This window comes from Equus caballus, chromosome 20 (genome assembly GCF_041296265.1).
Source record: "Equus caballus isolate H_3958 breed thoroughbred chromosome 20, TB-T2T, whole genome shotgun sequence".
In the NCBI taxonomy this organism is placed as follows: Eukaryota; Metazoa; Chordata; class Mammalia; order Perissodactyla; family Equidae; genus Equus; species Equus caballus.
The window spans coordinates 55,273,535-55,293,435 of NC_091703.1; the positions used below are offsets into that span (position 1 = coordinate 55,273,535).

The window sequence follows — 19,901 nt, forward strand, 5'->3', positions numbered from 1 at the left end:
AAGACTATTTTGTCTGATATGATTATTGCTCCCCAGCCTTCTTTTTGTTTCCATTTGCATGGCATATCTTTCTCCATCTCTTCACTTTCAGTCTGTGTGTATCTTAGATTTGAAGTGGGTCTCTTATAGGCAGTATATAGATGGATCTTGTTTTTTTAATCCATTTAGCCACCTTATGTCTTTTGATTAGAGAATTTAGTCCATCTACATTTAAAATAATTATTTATAGGTATGTACTTATTGCTATTTTATTAATTGTTCTGCTTATTTTTGTAGTTCTTCTTTGTTCCTTTCTTCTTCTCTTGTTCTCTACCCTTGTGGTTTGATGACTTTCTTTGGGTTTCTTTTGCTTTACTTTTTGTGTATCTATTATAGGTTTTTGGTTTGTGGTTACCATGAGGTTTATATATAACAACCATCTATATATTTAGCAGTCTATTTTAACAGGAGAATGCCATGTCTGTTCGCACCCACCTGCCCCAACCAAAGAGCAAGGGAGACTGCAACCAGTGGATCTCCTTGAGTTCGGCAAGACAGCAGTAGAGCGCCACGGCCGCTGGCCCTTGCATCTGAGCTTGTCTGCCTGTACTGGCAGGTTAGGAGAGCAGCCCAAAAGTGCTTTCCCCCAGTGCCTCCATCCCCGGAGAGTGTTTTGACCATCCTGCACCCCTCCATCTGTTGCTTTTAGAGTTACAAATGACTCTCCTTTATTTGTAGCCTCAGCACTTTCCAAACTGCTGTTATATTGGTGGGTCTCACATAAGTGAGACCCCATGCAGTCCTTTAAGAGGGGAATCTCAGTTTCCTGTAGCACTTTGGGACCCTTGGTTATCAGCCCCTTGGATTTCTAAGCTAGATGTTTTTGGAGCTCGTCTCTCTGGTGCAGATCCCAGGGCCTGAGTAATCTTCAAAGTTCTGGAGCTATTTATAAAGTAACTTTTTCTTAAAAAAAAAAAAAAACCCTCACATTAGACTATTTGACTCTAAAGCTATTTTGGGGTAATAATTATTTTATTCTTCACTAGTTTACATTTATTTACTTAATCTGAACTTCAAATCTTTGATTAAATTGATGTTTTTCCATAAAATTAATTCACCAAGGTCAGTGAGTTGGTTGTAATAATAATGTGACGATGATGATGATAGAAGTAGTAACAGTTGTTGCTAACTCCTCTGTGTGGAGTTTAAATTGCTTGGCACTGTTCTAAGTGCTTCACATACATGAACTTCACTCCATACTTCTACTCCTGATGCAGTTAGAAATATTCTTAAAAAGTGTATAACTAAAAAACATTTTAATAATGAGTCTGATATTTTGGCTCATAAACCTGGGATTATATTTATATTTACTTGTATAATACTCATATAGAGATTACTATTCATATGTGTGTTTGTGCTATTTTTAAAAGGTTATGTGTAAGTGCAGAAGGGAGTAAAAATGTACGGTATTATTATTTATTATATAGTGCTATTATATTTGTCTTTCCTTCTTGACTTTGATAATATTAAATTCAATAATATTAAAAAGTTGAAATATTTACTTTTAGTATAATAGCAGATATATTGGTTTTATGCATAAAAATTTCTTGTTTTTCAAAAGCTGCCTTAAAAAAGGAAAAATAGAATAGATTAAAGAAAAAAATCAACTGTTTGTGACTTACTAGAAAACCCTAAAGAAGAATTAAAGGAAATATTAAAATAAAATTATAAATATCAGGAGAGCTATCACGAAATACTTGCTGAGGAAGACAACTTGATAAAAAGAAAAAAAATCTAATTATTTAAGATTATGTGAAGGCTAAGAGAATCTTTTGGCTGTTATATTAAATGACTTCCAAAAATACTTGATCCTTGTTTAAAAGCGAAAAAGTATAATTATTTAGTTCATGTAGCTGCTCCTCAAACTGATTCTCAACTCAGACTTTCAACAAATTTTATTGAGCCGTGATCATGTACCAGGCACCTTGCTAGGTGCTGGGGATGCTGAGATGAATAACATGGAAAACCTTAATAAAAAAATAAAATAGGACCTGCTGATTTGATGCAGCTATGAAAAGTTACCAGTCAGTCATTCAGGGAAGCCAGTGGGCGGTTCCACAGACTCTTGGGCTCCTTTGAGCTGAACTCATTGACAGAAGAGCGAAGTTGGAGCGGGTCCTGGGGACGGTGAAACTGATAAATGGGTTTTGATTTTTCTTCTATCTTTGGTACTGATTGAACCGTGTTGCCTTGTCTGTGAGTACTGAGTCAAATTGACAGCACAGTTTATGTTCCATTTGTTTTCTCTTGTTTGACATTGGTCTTTCATTGATTTGTCATCTCAACACTAACTCTAAAACTGCTGTTACTACAAACTGGATTTTTACAAAACAAGACAGCAAGAATAGCAAGAGAGAAAAGCTTTATTTTTATTTAGGTGAAGCCATGGTAGGAGTGTTGTTTTAAAAAGAATTCTTAGAAAGCTCTCTTGACATTAATAAAAACGTGACTTATAAAACGTATATATATATAAAACATATGTCTATGTATACACACATGGACAAGCACAGACACACACACACACAGACTCTGAGATCTTTTTTGCTTGGAACAGTGCAGGACTTATTGTGATTGTAGAGCCTAAAGAACAAGGGCTTTGGGGTCAAGCTTGGATTCAAACGCTAGTCCTGCCCTTCTCCCTGGGTGATCTCAGGCAGGTCATTTAATGTCTCTCTGTCTTGGTTTTCTCATCTATTACAGCCCACTCTGAGAACACAAGTAGATGATTAAAGATGAGAGGGAGAGAGAATGTGACTATGGGAAGAAATAATTCCTTTGGTAAATGTGATAAAATTTCCATGACCTTAGATAATATGATTCTATTTGTACCAAGAAAGCCATACGAGTAGTTGGAGTTGGGTCACATACACTTTAACTCTACTGGATTGTGTAAAAGCAGTGTGGTTGGAAATATAATTTCCTAGTTGGTGAACATCTCGAAAAGATGAACTTCTAGGATACAGGAACAAATGATCCAGCAGAGGAAGTGATTATAGGCAACTCCACCGATTTATAGAGAACTGGGGACAATGGATTACACCATGGCTGTGAATGGCTTTCAATTATTGGGAAAGTATACTTTACCTTCTTTCTGAGATGAGTTTGTTTGTTTGTTTTTTTTTTTTTTTTTGAGGAAAATTAGCCCTGAGCTAACATCTGTCACCAATTCTCCTCTTTTTGCTGAGGAAGACTGGCCCTGAGCTAACGTCCATGCCCATCTTCCTCTATTTTATATGTGGAACACCTGCCACAGCATGGCTTGACAAGCGCTGTGTAGGTCTGCACCCGGAATCCGAACCCATGAACACCAGGCCGCTGGAGCAGACGGTGCAAACTTACCTGCTGTGCCACGAGGCTGGCCCCTGAGATGAGTTTTAACGTCTATGGATACTTCAGATTTTTGGGGCCCCATGTGATAGAATTTTGCTTAGCCCCTGGTACAGTGCTACCTTCCAAATTTAGCATAATTCTTTTTGGCGATTTTGTTTTATAGTATTATACCTTCTGTGGTAGGTATTGCCCTCAAAATTCCAAATATGGTAGAATTCAGGTGGAGGTTAAGTAGCGTATATCTGTGAATTTCCAGAGATGTGTGGTGGGGGCAGGGGACATCAGAAGTAGGAAGTACAGTGGCTTCTGACTTCTTTCTGTCAACCACAGTGTTGACAACCGATTGGTTGTCCCTTGAAAGGGAGAACGCTGTCAGAGTAATCACTGTACATTCTTAAAAGCCTATAATACAAGCCTACCATTTCAGAATCTAGGATCAGGGTTTGATCCTGTGCTCCAGGAATATGATATATATAACAATTCTGATGAATGAATGAACTAGGAGATTTTGCTAAAAGGCTGTGTTGCTATGGTAATTTACAATGTCTTCTATGAACAAAAACCTGTAGGATATTACTGACTACTTCAATAGGACCAAAGAGAAGGTCAGGCCAAGTCTATGTTACAATAAAGAGGAAAAGGTTACAGAGAAATGAATTTTGCAGATGATGAGTGAGTACTACTTGTGATATTCAGCGACAACTTTGATTTATTTTGATCTTCCAAATAAATGCATTAATTACTCTTTTCCATCCCCATCATTGTCATAATTATATTCATTACATTTCTGGATACAAATAAGACAGTTGGATGTGAGGAATGTAACTCTGATTGGAATGTTGTCATAATGATCAAACTGTTCTTCCTGCCTCGAACACCACACTTTTCCATTTTAGTCCATCTTGTTCATTATCAGCTTTACCTTTCTATGGCTGCCTGCAAGCCTCCTTCTAAATCTTCCACAATTTCTCTATGTATGCACAAAGGGTAGCTCCTGGCATTATTTCATGCTCTTCTCTCAAGTATGCCCTCATTTCACCTTCGCATCTTCTACAAATTATTCAAGGCCCATCATACCTTCTCTCATCACAGCTGGAAATGATTCCACCCACTTCCACATTCTTCTAGTTCTACTTTTTCTCACTTGTGTTATTAGCTGCTCCTTAGACATGAGTGTCCATTTAGTCACTTATCATGTAATTTTGAAATGTTACTTAACCTCTTTGGGCCTCAGTTGTCTTATCTATGAATCAAAGAAATTGGATTAGAGTCAGATTAATTTTGGGGGCCATATGATCTTGACTACTCACCTCTGCCATTAGCTGGTATAGATAATACGTAAATGAATGAGCTTGACTGTGGCCAGATTTAACCTGTGAGTCATAGTTGGCCAACCCCTGGAGTATACTATAATCTCTGAGTCTCCTTCCAGTGCTAAGATTTTATGAGACAATAAAAAAGCCATTTCTTTTCCTAACATCAAAGGGCTGAAGTCTTCCTTCAAAGTATGTCTTCATAAGATATTACCCTAGTTAATTGTCATTGGTGATAATGGATGGTTTTATTCTTGCTCTCTCTGTCTCCAGTACATTTCACAGGGCTGTGGACATTTTAACGTATGTTCTGTCAATGTAGTGAATGCAGAGGGATGGTTCTCTCAGTCATACATCAGATCATTCTGACCAGAGCATAAACTGGGTAGAACCTTGTTGTCAATTTCCTCATACTCGTTTCATAGGTCAAATTACATGTGATATACTTGCAATCTTTTTGCTTCCTGAAATATTAGGGGAGGGTAGGATAAGCAATATGTCAGCAACTCAATAAATAGTGTTGATTGCTTGATTAATTAATATTAGGAACACACAGTCATCTCTGACGTTTTCATACAGAAAAATGCTCTTTCAAAAATCTCCATCGGCTTCTCCAATCTGTAATAAAATTTGTAGCTCCTTGGCAGAACATATCACTAAAAGTCCCTGATCTTAGATTCAGTGAACTCTGGCTGGGTTTACATTTGGCTTCAGTGAAAGATGAAGGGGAGTGAGGAATGCCCTCATTTTATCACACTTTCTCATGCAATGTCCTTTCATTCATCTTTGATCTAGCATTAATTAGCACTTTCTGTTGGCTCTCTATCATATTCAACACTGCCACATTCACTAGCCCTGAGTATTTTTTTGAATGAAGTTACTAAGCACCTCCTGTAGAAAATTCATAAGGCAGCAAAGCCCTGCACATCCTTGCCTCATTCCTGCTGCAGTTATCTCTCAAATCTTTGTGTAAAGAGAACTGAGAGTCCATCTGCAGTCTCACCTTTAAAAGCAAAATCCTATATCCAGAGGGGTCATATCATTGTTATTGACCTGAAACTCATCTGGTGTTTTCTTTATACTTGTATATCCTATCTGACTTTCATTTCCTTAACAAGAAGTGTTAGAATTCCATATCAGGCTTTCTTATATATTTGTTCCCTGTTTTCCTCCAAAATTTCCTGTTCTACTAGGCTGTACTGCATAAAATTTCTTTACATGTCCGCTGTTAGAAACTTTGTTTGTTATCTGTCTGGATCTATATTCGCTATTACAGAATCCGTCTGCTTAGAAAACAAGAGTTTGAATTCTTCTTGTCAGTCTATTGAGCACCTGCTGGGATTCCAGAAGTAGCAAATTGTCAGTAGCATTGCAACGTATTAGTCTATATGATTCTGCTTCAATGTGGTACACCTAGCCTCAATATAAAATAAAGCTATTTTCTTCTTATAACTCCAAATTCTTAGATGGATGTGAGATCTACTTTAAAGAACTTGATTGTAAGCAAATGGAATCTTGACATATGAGTTAGCAAATAGTTATTCTCATCACAGAAGAAGTCCTCACTCTACAGAAAGCTCTGCCACAATTTCTTTTAATAATCAGCTTTCCTTGGTTCTTACAGAGTTTTACCTGTCAGAAACTCTGAAAAGCCATGAATTTAAAGCTAATATGCAGAACCACTATCAGTAGAGAGAGCTCAAAAGAAGATGAAGCAACTCTGTAATTTCAGTCTTAGGCAGTGATAAATCAACCTGATTGGCAGGAACACATCTCTGTGTGACGTGAAGTGCACCTCAAGTAATGCCACACTTGATGTATCTACTCATTCAACCTTGAAATGCTGGAGCTCATTTTGACTGTCTCCCTTTCTGTCAATATAAATTGGCCAACAGATTCCATCACTTTTTTTGGTGAGCAAGATTATCCCTGAGCTCACATCTGCCACCAATTCTCCTCTTTTTGCTGAGGAAGATTGGCCCTGAGCTAATATCTGTGCTCATCTTCCTCTACTTTATATGTGGGATGCCTGCCACAGCATGGCTTGATAAGTGATACATAGGTCTGCACCTGGGATCCAAACCTGCGAACCCTGGGTCGCCGAAGCAGAGTGCACGAACTTAACACTACGCCACCTGTCTGGCCCCCAAATTCCATTACTTTTAACTCCAAAATAACTCTCAAATCTGTGCCTCCTGTTCGTTTTCACTGCCAGTGTACTTAAATTCACTTGCTCAGCAAGTATCTATTTAGGGTCAACTATGTGATAGTCATTATTCTATTTGTTGGAAATACAGCTGTTAAAAGAATAAACAGTATTTGCTTTATGGATCTTAAATTCTTATTCAGAATTTCATTATTTCTTGCTTTAACTACAACAATCGTCTTATGCTTTCAATCTCCTCTTCCTGGAGTCTATCCCCTGCACTAACACCAAGAGTTGTCCCTCTGAAAGACTGTCTGGATAATGTCACCTCTCATATTTGGATGACTCTTTATCACCAGCTTTGTAAATTCCAAGCTTGGTAGCCAAGAGTGTTCTCTATGGCCTGAGCCAAATCTGCTTTTCTAACTTTATTTCCTGCCCCTCCCAACACTGTTCTCCAGTCACACTGACCCAAGGGCTGCTCTTAGAATAGGCTGGGATGACGACTTCATGGCTGTCTTTTGACTTTGCACTTACTTATTGTGCCTAAAATTCTACACTCCGATTTCTGCTTGGAGAATTTCTACTCAATTCCGTGAAGGGAGTTGTCTCTGCCCTCTGCAAATAGTTAATTTCTTCATATGAACACTACAGAAAATTTCAAAACATGGTTTTATAAAAGTAGCAATTAAAGAATTAAAATTATTTTTATATTTGTTTGTTTTTCATTTCCAAACTTTACTCCCATTAGATTCCCAGCTTCTTGAAGGCAAAAGATATATCTTCTATGTACTAAACAGCAGTTTGCTAAATAAAGGCAGAAATAAATGGATGAAATATGCAAGAGATTCTGTGCTTTCCTTTTAGAAGGGCTATTTATGGGAATATGCATATTACTTTAAGAAAGTTGTGTCTTCAGTTCTCTGCTATTTACCATGTCTAAAATGACCACCACTTGATGCACGGACCTCAATGGCAAAATCAACCAAAACCAAGGGAGAGAAAAAACATTATCATTTAAAATGTTACACAAAGTTGTTATTCAGTTCTAATCATTTTAGTATCTAGATATAGCTTAAAATACAGTTTTAAGAAGTCCAGTATTGTTTAGCACAGTTATCTGAAAATAACATCCTTTTTAAAGGGAACATGCATAAAGATATTCACCTTATCAATACAAGCTCTTTCATCATTCTTTAATGGGTTTTAGTGCCTTACTCTGCAGAATTTATGGTCTCTCTGGAAAGACTTTCAATATTACGCCAAAGAGTAGCGTTTCCAGAACTACCTAAAAGTTAGCATACAAGATGCATCTAAAAGGAAGAGCTTAAATGATCACATGTTGAAGTTAGAGATGCAACCATAGCTTCATCGTGGGGAGCCATCTGTTCTCAGGCATCCTCAGGGAATGTGGTACCAGGGCTAAGAGCTGCACCATTTAATTTAATGAGGTAGAAAAAGTTCAAAAGAACAGTATAAAGTTCAGATGAAGTGGAATGCCTTGAGGTAAGAAAAGCCACTACTAGGAGCCCTCAAACTTGTGAACCTATTGTACAATTTGTTTTGGATTAGCAAGTTTAAGGAAACAATCTCAGCAGCATAAGGTTAAAACGAAGGGATGTAAGTGAAGGAAAGAAGAGTCTACATAGTTATGTCTAGAGCAAATATGACTGTGACGAAGATCCTCATGTCCTGAAAGATAGCCGTTGACGTACAAGAGATATATGTGAAAATATATACATCTTTCTAGAATCTTCAGCCTATTGGTATAATGGAGAGCAGAAGCTTAGTACTACAATTCAGGAACATACATATATTAAAGGAAAATGCCCTTCAGAGGTCAAAAAGAGAGAAACTGTCTCCTGCAAATGTATACTATAAGTAGTCTTCTTGCTTGGTACTATTAGCCTTTACTTTTGTTTGGATAAAGGTTTTAATTACATTAATTTGCTCTGATACCACTGTGAAATAACCTGGGGTAAAGTGATTTTTCCATCTTTCAGAGCATGCGATATTTAGAAAACAACCCCCACGTCTGTATCTCTACAACATCCCATTGCGACTCTGTGGGATATTTGATTACCATCTTAGGGACTGTCGGAGAAGATGCAGGAGAGAAAAGACAGCTGAATAGATAGACTCCAGGGCAAACGTTAGAGTCTGTGATGGATGGACTTGCTTGTCGTTTGACATTGAAGCTATAACATAGGGAACCACACAGTAGCTTCTGTGGTAGTGTGATATTTTCTTTCCATCTGAATTTTGCATGTAGGTTAACATCCTTTGTGTATAATTATCTTTCACAAGCATCCTAATCTCTGAAACTATCAGATTCAGCAGGCTCAGTTTCCTTTTCTCCTCTCATCTCTATTTGAAGATTTTATTAATTTGTTTTTCTGCACATTTTGAGAACGTTTATAATAACATGAATGCTGGTGTTCTCCCTGGGCTGAAAAAGACTGGTGTTTTAAATAATGCATCTTAAAGTTATAATAAACAGTACTGCTTCTTGAAAAGAAATTTATAGCAAATCCAAACAGTTGGTATTTGTAAGATAAGAATTATTGCCATCTATGGTATCATTGAAAATTTTATTTAGATTATCACAACAAAATATATAGGAACATATGAAAAATACAGCCAACTGAGCAAAAGTAAAAGTAATAGTTTGTATTTCTTAGACATCTCCAAACTGAAGTAGTTTATTTTACTCTTAATTTATTTGGTGATGCTAGAATAAGAAAAATTATACAACCGCATTCTGAAGAGCCTCTTCTCCTTTATGGGGAAATGTTCTGTTTCCTTAGAATCAATCAGTCTCTGATCTGTTGGCAATGGCATTATGTGTAGTCATCATTTTGCTAAATCTTAACCTCGTGTGCAATGGTGGATCTTCATGCCCCAGAGCACTGTCTCACTATTTCTGAGAGGGCCGAAGAGCATCTAAAATGGACTTCAGAATAAATGCAATACTTATTTCATGGTGTATTTTTCTTGTATGCCTTTTCAATTTCCTCTGTTGAATATTTCTTTGTTTTCCCATGAGCCATCCTCAAATCATAGATGCCCAAGAAGTCTGAAAGATCTTACAAAGTGGGAAAGAAACTTGACGCACTTTTGGTGTTACCCTCTATTTGAGTGCTATTAAAGTGCTTTATAGACTATGCAGAGTTTTGTTTTGTTTTGTTTTTTTGAGGAAGACTAGCCCTGAGCTAACTACTGCCAATGCTCCTCTTTTTGCTGAGGAAGACTGGCCCTGAGCTAACATCCATGCCCATCTTCCTCTACTTTATATGTGGGCCACCTACCACAGGATAGCTTTTGCCAAGCGGTGGCATGTCCACACCCGGGATCCAAACCGGTGAACCCTGGGCTGCCGAGAAGTGAAACGTGCGAACTTAACCACTGCACCACCGGGCTGACCCCCAGAGTTTTTAGGGAAATAGCTCGTTCAGTTTTTAATCACAAGTCTGACTCTCCCCTTCCCTAATTCTGAACTTACCTGAGTCCAGTGTGGGAGCTAAGCTTGGACAGAACTGAGTGACAGGTGACAAAATTATACTCTCAGTTGATCCTGCACTCTTTTCATCAAGGCTTAGTTACTGGATCAAGCTTTTCATATCTGGATCCCTCTTTCTTTCTTTCTTTTTTTTTTTGCTGAGGAAGATTGGCCCTGACCTAACACCTGTGCCTATCTTCCTCTACTTTATATGTGAGACGCCTGCCACAGCATGGCTTGATAAGTGGTACGTAGGTCTGCACTGGGGATCTAAATAATGAACCCCAGGCCGCTGAAGCAGAGCGTGCAAACTTAACCACCATGCCACTGGGCTGGTCCTTAGATCCCTCTTTCTTGATTAGGACTTCTTTCTTAGGAAGCTCCTCAGTGCCTCAAGCAAGACTGCCCCCAACTTCTCACTGTATCTGGTGGGATCTCAGATACATGGTTCCTCTCCTGCCTGTATAATTTTGGAGCCTAATGGTTCCTTTGATTCTTCTGATTTAGTCTTGCATTTTGTGTTTTATGTCAATAGCTAAAGGAACCATCTGAAAGGAAGTTTGATTGAGTGGTAAAGGCTTTTTGAAATTGTTATGATAGCGCAATAAGCGGGTAGAAAATGAGTGACTTGAGGTTTCAGATAGGATCTACTACTTGAAGTACATAACGACCTTTGAAGATTTGGAGCACATATTATGATTGATTGGTAAATTTTACAAGGTGATGTCTTAGAAAAGTTACAAGGATGTAAACGCAATTTCAAAACTGAAAAATGGTTCTGGAAGTGAACCTCTTTGAACTTACGCATTAAACCACCCAGGATTTTGAAACCATAAAGTGCTTCAGTCTACTCCTGTGTGTAGCAGAGAACTAAAAGAGAGATGGCAATCAGTCCAACTATCCCTTCTAGCCTCTATCAGGAACAAGAGAAAGAAAAGATTGCTCTTTAGTGTTTTCCTACCTCCTAAATCACTTTTTTCTTCCCTCGCTCTCATGCCAAAGGATCCAAATGCATTAATATATTTTCTTGAATCCCCCAAGATCTGTACCAGGAATCTGTTGTCTACCTCCATGCTATGGCGCCATCATTCTATTCTGTACCCTATTAAAAGTAACTTTCTGCAAACTCACGTTGAAATATTTGAACAAAAAATTTGTGTGTCTCCCAGGAATATTTGTTACGTAGTGGCGTACCATAACTTAGCGCAAAGGAGCTCTGATGTGGGATTTGGGATGTTAGGGACGGGTTGATGGGACGATATGTGGACAGAACTATATTCTTGCAATCAATGGATAGTGGTAGTTAATATGTTTTCTTGACATAAAACTGGTGCTGTTCAGTACACACTGCAGGGGGGGGACTGTCTATTTATAAGAGAAGCAATATAACAAATTAAGTAGGATGTGGGATTTGGAGTCCTGGCTCAACATTTCCCACTCTGTGATCTTGGACAAGTTTTGCTATGTCAGTAGTAAATAGAACGTGTTAGTAATGCCTAACTCACTGGGTGTAGTCAAGAGAAAAAATGAGATCTCGTAGGTTTGGGTCCCTTAAAAACTGTTTCATGCTACATTGAAATGGGCCAGTACTGGAAATACAGGATTGGATTTCCATATGTATAGAGAAATTCCACAGTCGGCACATAGCCATTTTATAAAAATATATGCATGTTAATACTTTTAAATAAACTCTCTTATCTACAACAATTATCTGTATTTACATTACAGTTCTTATCAGTAGTCTTGGAAATTTTTAGTTCGTAATTTAGAGTTTCAGAGTGCTAGAGGTAAAGAGGGGCGGGGTGTTTAAGAACTTTAAAACCTCTGTACCCCAGTTGCCAAGACTTATCTCCTTTGGTCCATGAGTTTGATTTCAAGTCTTTTGGATATAGTTGAGTATATTCTGAGAAAGTAAATAACGTTATGGTCAAAAAGAAAACTACACAAGCACATTTCTGTAGGGCAATGATAACAGTTCCATAGTAAAACAGAGCGAGGCCAAAGGAAAACAGAAAAGAAATAATACAAACAATAATTTTCATTTTATCAAGAGGCAAATCAAACATTTTTAACCATCCCAATATTTATTATTATTATTATTATTATTATTATTATTTGTAGGTGGGGCACACTGAGAGGAGCCCAGGGGCGGAAAGAAAAATTTTGGGTATGTAGCTCTTTCCACATGAATTTCTCCTCTGAAGTGAATATTTTAGAATCTTCTCTGTCTCTGCTCCCCGCTTTGTGTTACTTAGTCACGTCCTAAGTCACTGAAATGTTGATTGTAATATCGCCATTTTCTCCAACACAAAACTCATTATAATCGTTTGTATTAGAGTAACAGTTTTCCTCAACTTCTCTTGTTTTAAATCGCAAAAGAAGAGTCAGTATTTTTCTTCAAAATGAGACTCGAGAGGAAAACTTTTTGTTCTGTTGTCATTGATATTAAACTTAAAATAATGGTTAGTCTTCTTGTATATGTCAATCAACTTTGTGTTCTTGCATCTTTTTTGCTATGGGTAATAATGCTAGTATCAATTCATATACATACACATGTTACATATGTGTACATGTATATACAAACACGTTTCCTAGGGGTTAAGTGTTTTTCCTTTGTGTGTGTGTGTTTTTCCAGTTACAACATATACATGTTTCTTTACAAAGAAAGAACCACTGTCTAGTCTAAAAAAATAATAGAAAGGAGAAAGAACCAATGTCTAGTCTAAAAAAAATAGAAAGTTAGATGTAATAAACAATTTGAAAAAGATTGGAACACATTACGTCAAATATTCAGTTGATTAAACTTTGATGAATTATTCCAAGCCCTTACCTTATACATCCTTCTTCTTTTTAAGAAGCAGAATAAAGTCCAGGTGATGACATTCATCATGGAATTTGAATGTGAGTGTACTCAGTAGAGAACATATTATAACTTTTAAAACACTAAATACTAGGACTTGTGCTCACCAAAGTGACTCTTGGTTAATTAGATTTCTCCAGAAGACACTCACAAAAAACAATCACCAAAATATGTGGTTCCATATTTTTTATTTTATTGATATATTTACCTTGATATATAGAAGTATTACGCTTTTAAGTAGAATGATGCTTCTTTGCATTTAAACTAAGCTTTCTTAAGTACCATTTTCTTCTTTAAAATAAAGCTTGAAGTAGCTAATAATTAACATTAATATTCAATAATTAAAATTCATAAAATGTGAAGGGGATACGTTATTGAATACCTACAATTAAGTTTCTGCATGGGACTTCCATTAAATGAATTTGAACAGTTTGATCTCATAATAAAAAATATTTAGAGTTTATAAAAACAAGTTATAAACACAAGTTCTTTGATGAATGTATTTAACTTACAAGTTTTTAGCATATAGCACTCAATAACTATTTGTTGAGTGACTATGAATATGAGTGTCAGTGCAAAGGAGAACTTTCTGTGATCCCCTCACTCTCAACCTTATCATTTCCATCCTAGAGCCCCATGGGTTGGACATGCATAGACAGACATACACTCACGCTCATATATTCAACACATCCAAACACACTGTCTTTTTAAACTACTCTTGTTGTAGTAACCATCAATTCTGAACTTACTGCATCAAAAATTTTCAAAGAAATCTATTTCATGGGCACAGGGGCAGGATTTCTTTCTGCTGTGACTCTTTTCCATAAATTGTTTAATGTAAGTGGTAAGTATACAAGAATCAGACTGAAAATTCATCTTATTTTATTAAATTGTACATTTCTGTTGACTTTTTCCTCCCTTAAACTGTGAAGGAAGTATCATCTTGGTCCAGGATCATATCTGCCTTATTTACCAATGTATCAATAGGGCAAAGCAGAGCCACTGGTACATAGTGGGAATATAAGCAACATTCATTGAATGAGTGAATGAATAGCATTAATCTATGCACTTAGGAAAAATTAGTCAAGTCACTGAAATGGTTTTCATTTTGTATAAAACTTAATGTTAGTTCAATTAAAATATGAAATCTTTATGTATTATTGTAGTGTTTTGTCAGGAATTGTGAAGGGTCTGAGATGTTATTCCACTTGCATTAAGGCACCTGGGTCAGAAGGAAAGAGTTTTTAATTGATATTCACAACCAGATCAACAGCCAGATATCACAGCATTGGTCCCCCACACTTTAGTCTTGCAGGCGAAGTGATAAAGTGCCAATGGATTTTTTCTATACAGGAAGCAGTTTACACCCCTTAAAAAAGGGGCAGAGAACAATGGATTTCTCCATTTACATACAAGAGAAAGACTGGCAACCTCCTCCTTTCCTAGAAGGAGAGAAAAAACTTTAATTCCATTAAGATGAGATGGAAAGGGTCCTGTGTTCTCAACCTAACCCTTAGGACTATAAATATGTCTTTCTAAGGGCCAGGTAAACACCAGAAAATGTCTCCAAATGCTAGGCTTCATCCCTTTTGACCTGTACATACCGAGGGAGATAGTCTTCAGTACTCCTGGCACCCTGGGGCTTAATTTAGGACCTTGTCTGGTCTCTAACTCTCTGGCTCTCATGGAGAGGTAAGAGAAGTTTTATTACACTTTGGGATCAGATCAATTAACTAGACAAGTGGCTACAAATCTACTTCGCATGGTATGTGAAGAAAAAATATTTCTGGGAGAAGTGAAAGCAAATATCCCCTATCTTTAAGTCATATACACTTTTTGTGTGACAGAGGACTAGGATTTTTTGCAAGAGCACTGAGAAGTTCAGGAAGTTTTGTTTCCCCACAATAACGTGTTTCAAAATATGTGTTTCAAATATGTGTTTCAAAATATTTACAAATAGGCCCACAATATAGCAAATTATAATAAAAAATAAATGAATAACTTTCAATACTAAGTAAAGTGTAATCGATAGCAGTAAGCCATAAATTCCACTAAATAAGTAGAAAATAATAACAGCATTATTTTCCAAAACTTATATTTTTAAAGAAATGACAGAGCTGAATCTGGAGAAGATTTTCTGTTCTGGGAGCATTTGGTGGGCCTCGGCACAATCTGAGGAGGGGATTTGCAATAGGCAGAGAGAGGCCTCTAGGAGAAGAAAAATCCAGCTGGGCTGGAATCCAGAGGAACCCCAAACACAGCCACTTCTTCCATGGACTATTTACTGAGTGCTGGGGTAGTGTGAGTAGCTAAGGAAGGGGAATGGGAGGGCAGAGGGAAATCCTCTGTAGCACTGCAGACCCTGTGGAAGGAGTCCCCTGGAAGACAGCCTGAAACAAACAGGGGATAGGTGTTGCTCTCGAAATATTTGGAACCAGGTGTGGACTGAGTTTAACAAGAACTTCCCTCCAACCCTGACCCAACTCAGTTCCTGACTAAATTGAGGTCATTAGTCCCTCACCATTTCTCTCTAGAAGAAAGGACCAACTTTTGAAAAACAACCACAATGTCAGTGTGTGTAATTATTGTTACAAAATATCTAGCATACAATTAAAAATTATGAGATATGTGAAGCAGAAAAATGTGACCAACAAACAAGGGAAAAAACTATCAATAGAAGCAATAGATGATACTTTAGATGCAAGCTTTAAAATAACCATTGTATAAAACATCAGAAATCATACGGATGAAAAGATGGAGAATTTCAGCAAAGGATTTCAATATGTTAAACAAAAATGAATTCTTGAATTTGTGAATGCAATGTCTGAAATTAAGCATTCACTGTATGGGTTAAAGAACGGATGGAATTAGTGATCTTAAAATTCCATAAAATATATAAATATATCCAAGTTGCAGTTCACAGAGGAAAATATAGTGAAAAAACAAAAACAAATCCAGAACAATGTGAAATGACAGGTAAGACACAACTAAATGCTTAACATACTTGTAACTGTATTCTCAGAAGGAAAAGAGAGAAAGAGAATGAGGCAGAATCAATATCTGAAGACAGGACGGCCAAAAGTTTTCCAAAACTGAAAAACATCAACCCAAAGAATCAGGGAGATCAATAAACTCCTAGTAGGAGAAATAAAAAGCCCCAACATATCCAGGCATTTCATAATCAAACAGTTGAAAATAAAAAACAATGAGTAAAATTTAAAAACAGGCAGAGTTTAAAAAGGATACGTTACCCTCTGAAAAGTGGCCTTAAGTGTGATGGCTGGCTGGAGAAAGAATAGTCTCTTCAATAAAAGGTGCTGGGAAAACTGGAGGGTCATATGGAAAAGAGTGAAATTGGACCCCTATCTCACACCTCTCGCAAAAATTAATTCAAAATGGATTAAAGACTTAAATGTAAGATCTGAAACAGTACAACAACTGGAAGAAGTTAGATTAAAACTCTCCTTGACATTGGTCTTTGCAATGATTTTTTGGACATGACACCAAAAGCACAAGCAACAAAAGCAAAAATAAACAAGGGGGACTATATCAAACTAAAAAACCTCTCCATAGCCAAAGAAACAATTAAAAAGAAAGCAACCTACAGAGTGGAGAAAAATATTTGTAAACCATCTACCTGATAAAGGGTTAATATTCCAAATATATAGGGAACTCATACAACCAAATAGCAAGAATTGCCCAATTAAAAAATGGGCAAAAGATCTGAACAGATGTTTTTCCAAAGAAGACATAAAAATGGCCAAGAGGTACATGAAAAGATGCTCAACATCACCAACCATCAGGGAAATGCAAATTGAAACCACTCTGAGAGATTATCTCACATCCGTTAGGATGGCTATCACCAAAAAGACAGGAGACACCAGGTGCTGACAAAGATGCAGAGAAAAGAGAACCCTGTGCACTGTTGATGGGAATGTAAATCGGTACAGCTACTATGGAAAACAGTATAGAGGCTCCTTAAAAAATTATAAATAGAGCTACCATATGATCTAACAATTCCACTTCTGGGCATATATCTTAAGAAAACAAAATCATTATTTCAAAGAGATATCTGCATTCCCATATTCATTGCAGCATTATTCATAACAGTCAAACATGCAAACAACTTGAGTCTTTTGACAGATGAATGAATAAAGAAAATGTGAGATATATATAATATAATATAATATAATATTTAATATAATATATATATAATGGAGTATTATTCACCCATAAAAAAGAAGAAAATCCTGCCATTTTAGAACAATATAGATGAACCTTGATGGCATTTTGCTAAGTGAAATGTCAGACAAATACTGTAGGGTCTCGCTTATATGTGGAATCTAAAAAGCTGAACTCATAGAGTAATTGGTGGTTGCCAGAGGCTGGGGAGTGGGGAAAATGGGGAGATGTTGGTCAAAGGGTACAAACTTCTAGTTATAAAGTGAATAAGTTCTGGGGATTTAATGTAAAGCATGGTGATTATACTTAAGAATACTGTATTATATAATTAAAAGTTGCTAAGAGAGTAGATCTTAAATGTTCTCTCCCCACCTACACACACAAATGATAACTATATGAGGTGATGGATGTGTTAACAACCTTATTTTGGCAATCATTTTGCAACATATACGTATATAAAATCATCGCTTTGTACACATTGCACTTATGCCATGTATATGTCAATTATATTTCAGTAAAGTTGGAAAAAAAACTGATCTCTGACTTCAACAGAAAAAATAAGAAACAGAAATCAGAAGACAGCAAAATGACATTGTTAAAGTGCTGAATAAAATAATTAATAATAATAATTATGACGATGATATACATGTCAACCTAGAATTTTATATCTGGTGACAATTTTTTCAAAGAAAGCAAAACAGAGACATTTTCATTCAAACAAAAGCTACAAAAACGCAGCTTCAGAAAATGTTAAACGAAAATTACAGAAAAAAGGAGAAATATACAAATTGATAATTGTGTTGTATATTTTAATATATCTCACTTAGTATTTCATAGAAAATGCCTCTAAAATGTAAGTAAAAAATATAGAAGATTTAAAAAAACCTATTGGCTGCTTTATATAATTGAAATTCATAGAATACTACTCACAAATATTAACAGATATACATTCTTTATAACCTATATGGAATATTTGCCAAAAGTAACTATATGCTGGGCTATAAGGCACATGAAAAGATGCTCATCATCAGTGATCATCAGGGAAATGCAGATCAAAACTACACTAAGATATCACCTTACACCTGTTAGAATGGCAAAAATAACCAAAACAAAAAGTAACAAATGTTGGAGAGGTTGTGGAGAAAAAGCAACCCTCACACGCTGCTGGTGGGAATGCAAACTGTTGCAGCCACTATGGAAAACAGTATGAAGATTTCTCAAAAAATTAAAAATAGAAATACCATATGACCCAGCCATCCCACTACTGGGTATCTATCCAAAGAGCTTGAAGTCAGCAATTCCAAAAGCCCCATGCAGCCCTATGTTCATCGCAGCATTATTTACAATAGCCAAGATGTGGAAGCAACCTAAGAGCCCATAAACAGATGACTGGATAAAGAAGATGTGGTATTTATATACAATGGAATGCTATTCAGCCATAAAAAAGAATAAAATTGTCCCATTCACAACAACATGGATGGACCTTGAGGGAATTATGTTAAGTGAAATAAGCCAGATAGAGAAAGACAATCTCTGTATGACTCCACTCGTACGTGGACGTTAAACATGTAGACAAAGAGAAGAGATTAGTGGTTACCAGGGGAAAGTGGGGGTGGAGGGTGGGCACAAAGGGTGAAGGGGTGCACCTACAACACGACTGACAGACAATGATGTACAAATGAATTTTCACAAGGTTGTAAACCATCATAATCTCAATAAAAAGTTAAAAAAAAACTCTCACAAAGAAACAATAGGCTCAAATGGCTTCACTGCTGAATTTTTCCAAACGCTTAAGGAACAAATAAAACCAATTTTACATCAAACCCTTTTAGTGAATAAAGAACTAAGAAACAGTTCCCAACTTATTTTATGAACCAGCATAACATCAATACCAAAACTTGACAAGGGCTATATGAGAAAGGAAAATTACAAGCCAATATCTCTCATGAACAGAAAGTTCTAAACAAGATTTAACAATCAAGAAATATATTAAAAGGATAATAGATTATAATCCAGGGACGGTTATCCCAAGAATGCCAAGTTGGTTTTAAATATTAAAATCAATCAATATAGTTCATCATTATCAGAGTGAAAGAGGACACGATTATCTTAATTGATGCAGAAAATGCCATGATAAAATTCAGCACCTGTATTAATTTTCAACTGTTGCTCAACAAATTAACAGCCTAAAACAGCATGCATTTATTATCTCAGAGTTAGGAGTGGGTTAGGAGTCCAGTCCTCTCGGCTGGGTCCTCTCTCTGCTCAGGTCTCCCATGGATACAATCAAAATGTTGTGTGGGCTGTGTTCCTTTCTGAAGCTCAAGGTCCTCTTCTAAGGTCACATGGTTGTTGTCAGAATTAAGCGCTTGTGGTTGGACCAAGTCGCCATTTTCTTGCTGGCTGTCAGCTGTGGGCCACTCTCTGGTCCTAGAGGCTGCTTGCAGCTCCTTGTCACATGCCCCATGGCAGGCGCTCTCACAGATCCTCTCACAACACAGCAGCTTAGATCTTGAAGACCATTAGGAAAGA

General features: G+C 36.7%; 1 protein-coding gene across 1 annotated transcript in view; it reads left to right on the forward strand.

Moving 5' to 3' along the window:
- Nucleotides 1-19,901, forward strand: part of TINAG (tubulointerstitial nephritis antigen) — an 88,362-nt gene that overhangs the window by 56,620 nt on the left and 11,841 nt on the right. The window contains exon 10 of the mRNA XM_023625117.2: nucleotides 12,449-12,494. Within this exon, the coding sequence (XP_023480885.1) occupies nucleotides 12,449-12,494 (46 nt within the window). The remainder of the gene's footprint in view (nucleotides 1-12,448; nucleotides 12,495-19,901) is intronic.